Below are 8,282 nucleotides of genomic sequence, written 5' to 3'. Positions count from 1 at the left end.
TTTCTCCTCTCTCAAGCATTACATGCTGGAATTACTTAGCTCCACGTCCTTTATCGCACTTGTCACTCTATCTTCTCTCACTAGACAAGCTCATTCTGTCATATAGCTTCATTTCCCGAACATATTCTTCTAGTCTAGATCTCTCCTCTGCCCAACAGAAATCCACTGGGATTTTACATAAATATTTATCCACCATTTTTTGTTGTTTCTTATCTCAATAACTAGCATCCACACAGCTGGTCAAAACTGAACCTCTGAAATTATCCTAGACACTGCCCTCTCCTTACTCCCCCATATTCACCCAACCACCAAATCCCGTTGGTGCTACCTCCTGAGTATCTCTGGAATCTTTTCTTCATCATCACATTCCCTACACTAGTGTGAGCTACCACTGTCTCTCACATGGACTAAGTATTGCAGTGGCCCCTTAACCAGTCCCTTCCCTTTCATGCTTATCTCCTCTAATTCATCCTTCCTAGACAAAGCAATCATTTAAAACCACAGCATCTTGTTTTGCTTAACTTCCTAATGCTCTCAGCATAAAACCCATGATGTGTGGTCACGGCCGGCAGATCTGATCCCCATTTTGCTCTCCTTCTTCAAGTTCCAACCAAACCAGACCTCCCTTAGCTCCTCAAAAGGTCTGTTATTGCAGGTCGTCACACCTATCGCCTCTGTTCTATACTCCTGCATCTTCCCTCCGTCTGCACTTGGTTAACGTCTACTCCCCTTTCAGGTCTAACATTACCTTCTCGCAAAAGTATTTTCCCACACTTCCAGTCCCAAATACTTGTGTGATCTCTTGAGTAATGCTTTAAGCTACGTATGAGTTTGGAGGGGGTTCAGATTGTCCCCAATGCCCCCTAAAGCCTGTCCCATGGAAGACTTTCGGGTTTAAAAAACCCCAATAGATGGATGAAAATTGTATTAGGATACTGGAACAGATTATGTGTAGCGACATGCCATTGAAAATACATGTTAAGAATGCAATTTCGGGCCCAGGGAGGGGGGACAGTGGCAATGTCAAAAAGGTCCTGGAGGATCTGAATTCAATTGCGGGCCAAGACCTGAGGGTTTAAAGATCACATTGACAGGACTACTGCCATCTTTAAGTCATTTACTAGTTTTTAACTTCTGCTCGTAAGCGACAGTCTCAGACAGGAAGCAGCTGCATCTTCTTAAACCGCAGGCGCTGACCTTAGAGGCGAGAGACTCGACCCGCCCTCCCGGCGCCCGGCGCGCAGCAGCCACAGGCGCCGCGCTGCTCCCTTGGCGGCGCTCCGGGACGGCCGGCGCGCGCCCGGCACGCGCGCCCCCAGCGCCTCAGCGCGCGGCACCGGCTCGCTGGAGCCTAGCAAGAGGACCCCGACCGCGGAGCGCCCGGCCTGTCCGTCTTCCCGCGGGCCCCATTTCTCGACGCGTGGCTTCCCAAGAAAGTGCCTGTCTAGTCAATCGAAGTGTTCTGGTTTCGACGCACCAATTTACCCGTCAGAAATATACATAGCACAGGAATGAGAATGTTTCGTTTTGGAGTGGAACGCTGAAGGTCTGGCCAGGTTACAGAGGACGCGTGAGGCACTGGATCAAAGCAGGCACTATTACGGACAGCAGCATCCGGGCCCTCCTGCCGCAAGCTGCCCTCCGAGCCAGGGGTCCTTCAGGTAGGAGGTCCTGAGTGACTTTGAACGTCCGCTCAGCCTCGGTGCAGTGACTACTGAGTCCCGAGCTTTGCCGTTTTGTTTTTCTGACCTCCCGGATTTGAGGCCTCTGCCGCAGCCATGCTCCGCCACATCCTCGGTCAGGCCAAGAAACATCCGAGCGTAAGTCGTGACCCCTTTCCCAGTGTCCTCACCTGTCCATCTTGTGTTGGTGGAGGCTGCTTCCGCCCCCTGGGAGCTTGCTTCTTCACAGCCACTTACCGTTCCTCGGGGTGGGCCTTGCCGCACTTTGTGCTGTCCTCCTCGTTGTCTCAGGCCATTGAGCTCTGACCTTCTAAGCCATGCATCGTTCCAATGCAGGCGGGCGGGAGGTGAGGGATTCCTTCGAGGAAAATAAACTGGTGAAGGTTGGAGCAATGTGGTGGCCGCACCCTCTCAGGTTGGTGGCACCTAGAAGGATAGTTGTGCGCTGTGTGGATTAGAGACCGGCAAAGGTCAGGTGTTCTGTCTGTTGTTGCTGTGTGTTAAGCATGTTATACTCACCGCATTGCACCACCAGGCCTTGTGACAGTGAGGGTCTCTGATCTTGGAATCCTCTTGTCTTGACATTTTTGGGGAGTTTGGTGGCGCAGAGTTTAATCGCAGTTAAAATCTTTTGTACCTCTCATTTTCCCCTAGCACAACAGCGTGCTGTGGCCTTAAAACTCCATTACGCAGTCTTTAATCTTTATCCTAAACCCAGTTGCCTAACTACACATTAAGCGTTGGCAGCAGTATGTTTTCAGAGATGATGCCCCAAACCGATATTTGTAATGGGAGTGTTTCTGTTTGCTCATTCAGGCTTTTTACTTCACAGAATTTGTTTTTCTTTAGGCTTATATCGAGACAAGTTTAAGTAATTTGCCAAAAGCTTGTTTTTCAAGCCTGGACGTAAAGGAAGCTGGGAAATTTACTGAGACTGATGTATAAATATTAAAGAAATGAAGAAGACTTGATATATTTTCTTGGAAATTTTTAAATTTGAATATAATTTTTTTCTACATTAAAACAGAATCATCTTCACATTCTTTGGAAATTCCGTTTCTTTCTTTTGAAGACAGTAAAAAGAAATCTTACTGAATGTAAGATCCACCTTTATTCAAATATTTAGACAAGATTGAAAAATAGCAGTTTGAGACTCGAGAATCAATGTGTAGAAGCCACGGTAGCCTTTCTGTTGTCGACGTCTAGGTGTTTGAAGATGGTGATTAATTCTTGTCAATTTTGTGTTTGCTTCTAGTTGATCCCTCTCTTTATCTTTATTGGAGCGGGAGGTACTGGAGCAGCGCTCTATGTCTTGCGCCTGGCGATGTTCAATCCAGATGTCAGGTGAGTCCTTTAAAATGTTTAGAACTTTGATGGTTTATCAAGCTGGTTTAGGAGCCACAGTCTTTCTAGGGAGGCAGCATCAAGTACTAGTAGAAAGAACCTGAGTTTTGTAGTCATACAGTAAGTTCAGATCCCAGTTCTGCTGTTGTCATTTACTTTTCCTGGTTCATGAGATTATCTAAATTTCTCTGAGTCCCATTTTCTCACTGGTAGAGTAGAACTGCTAATACCTATCTTGTAACATTGTGAGATAATAACTGTTTTTATAAAATACTTAATCCGGGTTGCTGGTAAGTGTAAATGTTTGTGGCCTGCTCTTCCACAATAAAGAATGTTTCTTTTTGAAGTTGGAAAACAACAGACAATGAAAAGATTGATTCATGGTTATTCTGAGCGCTTTTCTGTTTTTCACTTCATTGATGAAATAGAAAATATAGTAAAAGCCAAGTGTAAGCTTGCCTATGACAGGGATAGGGATGAGGACAGCTGACCCCAAGGCTGTGTCGTCTACCTTTTTTCTAGTTGATTACATGGGATTGCTTGCTGGAGGGCCTATCTTTGTTTCAGCTCCAAAATGAAAACACCACTGTCCTTCACCTATAGAAAATGAGATTGGTCTGTTCAAGATATTAGCTTCTTAAGAAGTACAAAACTATTTTAAATAGTGTTTTATTACTATAACAAGTACAACGTATTGTTCCTTTTAGTTGGGACAGAAAGAATAACCCAGAACCCTGGAACAAACTGGGTCCCAATGATCAATACAAGGTAAGCTACAAAATTGTTTCAGAATTGCTGAAAGTATCTTTTAATAAGTTTTGCCATTGAGTAGTGTTTTTTGAAATTGGATGTACAAGTAAAATTCCATCATGATGACTTTTGAGGAGCTGCTGGATTGTTCTGGTAAATTAAAATGGCATAGCTTTGTAATAAATATTTTTTTCTAGGGATTTTATTCACAGACTTTAGACTCTGGATATGAAATTAAGATAATGTCTCAATTCTGCTGATTTGACTAAGAAAAAAAGGAGGGGATAGTATAGCTATTGTTTACTGTCTTCCTGGATCTTAGATATTCTAGTGCAGAGGTTCACAAACTTCAGTGTGCATCGGCATCAACTGGAGAGGTTGTTACACACAGAGTCTTCAGCTCCACACCCAGAGATTCTGACTCAGATGGTCTGTTGTGGAGACTGAGAATTTGCATTTCTAATAGGGTTTCAGATGCTGCTGAAGCTGCTGGTCCATGGACCAGACTTTGAGTGGCCCTAATCTAGTGGATGGTTGGGTTGACTATTTTTCCTTGTTGGTATGGTTGAAATATTTCAGATGAGTGTTAGTAGGAAGAAGTGAAAGTCAGCTGAAACTTACATTTTACCATGAACCTTCTAGATAAACTTTATAACATCTTTTTTGAAGAGTGCTTTGCGGAACTACTCTTCCAAAGAATGATTTTGTGGACTGAGACTATTTTATTGAGATATAATTGACATAGAACATCATGTGTGTTTGAGTTATACAGCCTGTTGGTTTGATACGTTGCAGTATGACTACCGCACTGGTGTTAGCTAACACCTTTGTAACGTCACATAATTATTCTTTCTATGTTGAGAACAGTTAACATCTAGTCTCTAAGCAACTTTGAAGTTTACAATACAGTGTTGTTGACTAATGATTGTATTGTACATTAGATCTCCAGAACTTACTTGTTTATTAGTTGTAAGTTTGTACCCTTAAACATCATCTCCCCAATATCCCCCCAACAACCATTCTACTTTCTGTTTTTACAAATTCAGCTGTTTTTAGATTCCACATGTAAGTGATATTTGATATTTGTCTTTCTGTATGACTTATCTCTTAGCTTAATGCTCTCAAGGTCCTTCCATGTTGTCGCAAATCTGAAGCCATTTGTTGATTCCCCAAACGTTAACTTCCTTATGTGTAAAAATTTTGCATACAAAGACAAAGCATAGCAGTGTCAAAAAAAAAATAAATAAATAAAAACAAAAAAAAACCAAGGCAACTTTATTAAGGTATAATTCACATACCATACAATTTACCCAAGTGTATAATATCAGTGTCATAGTTACTCAGAGTCCAGGCTTGATAAAGTCACCTGCTGTAACTTGGAAGGTAGATCATGTGTCTAAAGAGCTTCTAAAAAGAAGCTTTTTCTGAAAAAAAGAAAAAGATTTTGGAAACAGGATGTTAGTGGACTGTTACTGGCTGTATTTCCCAAGAGGTGAGCTTGTAGAAGAATTGGGCAGTTTACAAGGAGAAATAAAAGTCCAGAAACTTGTGAGCTTAGAGTGAACGAAGCCCTACTACTGCTTCTAAACCCAAACAATGAGGTAGACTAGATTATTCTCTCTCATCATTCACTGTCCCTCACCTATGAGAATTTGTTTTTCTGGCCCATTGACATCAGGTTTGGCCATGTGACTTGGCTGGCCAATCATAAGTGAGGGGAAGTGATCTCTGCTACTTATGAACCATTGTGTGTTCCCCATTTTTCTTTTCCATCTGTCCTGAGACCAAAATTGACATTAAGAGTTATTCATTCAGTCCAGGATTGGGATGAAGACATCATGCAACAGTCAGCTTATAAAATGGTATATAATGTGAGTGAAAAATAAACCTTTGTTTTGGTAAGGCACTAAGATTTGGGGGTTATTTGTTGCCCCTTTATAATCTAGCAAAAGCTAACTAATACAAACAAAAGAGGAGACTAAAATAGAGTTTAAGCATCAAAGGCCCAGCAACACTTCTCCACTGAATAAAATGCCCCAAAGCCAAGATCAGAGTATGTTGCGCCTTGCTAAACTGTTGTTCCACAGACCTTCCGAGTAGCCACCGTTAAATTGAGAAAGACAACGGGGGAATGGAAGCTGAAAACTAAAGCAGAGTTGAAAATTACGTAAATAGAGAATTTTGATACTGGCCTGTGGAACGGAGTAGAAGTAAATGCCTCAGAAGCTTGCTTAGTTTTGAGAAAACAGGCAAAGATACCATGACCTTTCCACTCTGCATGGGTATAACGGCTTGATCCTGCTGCTTAATCAGTGTTTGGCAAATCATATAACTTGATCTTCAGTTGCCTCTTTTAGAAAATAAGAATGAGTCATTAAGAGTAAGAATTTTCTTACTGAGTATCTTACTGAGTAAAAATTAGTTAATTGTGATAATTAAATAAGATAAACATAAAGCTTTCTGCCCACAGTGCCTGGCATCTATTAGAAGAGCCCAACAAGTGTTTATTTTCTTCTTAATGTATAACCTGCAGTTCCTTTTATAAATATTCCCTCTAGCATTTTGTTAACATGTTAGAGAGAGCACAGTTAGTTTCTTTTTTAAGTCTCGTTGTTTAGGTTCAGTTGCTTCGTAAGAACACTGTCAGAACAAAGGATACTGCTTTATGGCTTATTCTTACTTCTCTGTCTATGAAAGTCTGTCTGTACCTCAAGGATAAGCTTTACAACTGGGGAATTTTTCTTTTTTTACAAGTCAAGTAAAGTAAGAATTTTTCTCACTTTAGTTAGAGATAAAAAAGTTAGGGTATGTTTGGAGAAATTTTAAAAAGCGTTTGAAGAAATAATGGATACATATTTATGAGGTTTTTGCTTTAAAACTCTGTGAAGAAAATGTTGATGATTCTGCAGTTTGGATTCTTTTGGAGTTAAATAGCGTAGTCTTAAAGTAATTCTAGCACAACCTCTTCAGTGTTCTTTGGCATGAGAATGAGTAAACTTAAGATTATAGCCTTATTTGGACTTATGTACAAATCCTAATGTTTCCTGAGTAGAAACTGGAGCGGTTTCAAATATAAATTATTAAAAAAAAAGTTTTTGAGAGTTAGAAGCAGTTTTTTTTAAGGCAATCATAGTAAAATAGTAAGATTTATTTCTATAATTTTAGTTGAATAGAAGAAAGTTTTGGGAATTACAAATTTTCAAATATACAGTATTATTTAAAAGCGTTTGTACTAGAGTGGTCAGGTGTCAGTTTAATATTGATGCAATCTGGGTTAGGAAATTAAGGAAACTTCTAAGTGAGAGACACAGAGAAAAGAGAAGAGCCGTCAAGGCAAGCCAGTTTGTGTTTAAAAAGTTATGTAAACCCCACAACAAAGCGTTACTGTATCTACTAGCCTACCTTGGTTGCTGTGAATCTGTCCTATCTAGATTATAGCACTGTGCTAACCAAGTAGCGATGATGATTCTTGGTTTTCCTCTATTCTGTTGGAGATTCATTTGTGTACTTAGTAAAGATGGAAGTAAAAGCATAAGAACTGGAAGTATGTATCAGAAGGAATTCTTAATTATTTACTTTGAAATAGAAGAAATTTTAATAGATTCTGACTAACAGATTATACTAACACTACTCTTCTGAGGTGGATTGAATATTTTTACTTTGCCAAAACCATTTTTAGAGGGTGGAATTTTATTGTCTTTCTTGAATCACTTTTAAGTATTCTTAATAAAAAATTCAGGTCTGTAGTTTTTATATAGAAAACTGAATATAAATAATTCTAAAACTTCTGTACCATCTCTGTGTATTTGATAAGTTATCTAAAATATCTTTTTTCTTTTCCAAGTTCTTCTCGGTGAATGTAGATTACAGCAAACTGAAGAAAGAAGGTCCAGACTTCTAAATGAAATGTTTCACTATCAAGCTGCTTAGAATGAAGGTCTTCCAGAAGCCATCCGCACAATTTTCCACTTAACCAGGAAATATTCCCCCTCTAAATGCACGAAATCATGTTGGTGTGTTATGTTGGGGTTTACACTGATTAATAAATATCTGAAACTTGATATGTCTGACTATTTAATGCTGAAAATCTGCTCTGAACTTTATAAGAAATAAATGATTAGAATTTAAGGAATTTCTTGAATTTCTATATGTTTATATAAATTGAAAATAAGACTTTAAGCTGCTCAATAAAACATTTTCATTTTCTGTGTAGGCCATTGGTAACTTCACTGGAGCATATTTAACAACTAGACCTGGAAATTATACAAAGGCGGGTCAGGAAGAATATTCAAGCCTCTGGCATTGGCAAAATGGAAACCTCTGGATTTCTGTTACTGGCTGATGTCAGTGTGTGCAGTTGTTAACAGTAGTTTTTACCGTGGCATTCTCTTTGCTGAAGATTTTCAAGGTTATCAGTCACTGTGGTTTTGCTGTTGGAAATTGTAGTTGGATCTGAGTCTGTTACTGCTAACCATGGAGCTAGGAGCCAAGAAGAGATCTTGAGAA

General features: G+C 39.8%; 1 protein-coding gene across 1 annotated transcript; it reads left to right on the top strand.

The window, feature by feature from the left end:
- The first annotated feature begins 1,155 nt into the window (after positions 1-1,155).
- Positions 1,156-7,908, top strand: NDUFA4 (NDUFA4 mitochondrial complex associated). Its single transcript, XM_008518945.2, has 4 exons — positions 1,156-1,820; positions 2,938-3,026; positions 3,734-3,794; positions 7,621-7,908. Exons 1-4 carry the CDS (start codon positions 1,779-1,781, stop codon positions 7,675-7,677), a joined length of 249 nt encoding a protein of 82 aa, XP_008517167.1. The 5' UTR covers positions 1,156-1,778; the 3' UTR covers positions 7,678-7,908.
- The last annotated feature ends 374 nt before the right edge of the window (positions 7,909-8,282 follow it).

This window comes from Equus przewalskii, chromosome 4 (assembly GCF_037783145.1).
Source record: "Equus przewalskii isolate Varuska chromosome 4, EquPr2, whole genome shotgun sequence".
NCBI classification, from domain to species: Eukaryota; Metazoa; Chordata; class Mammalia; order Perissodactyla; family Equidae; genus Equus; species Equus przewalskii.
This window is presented reverse-complemented; position numbering and strand designations above follow the sequence as displayed.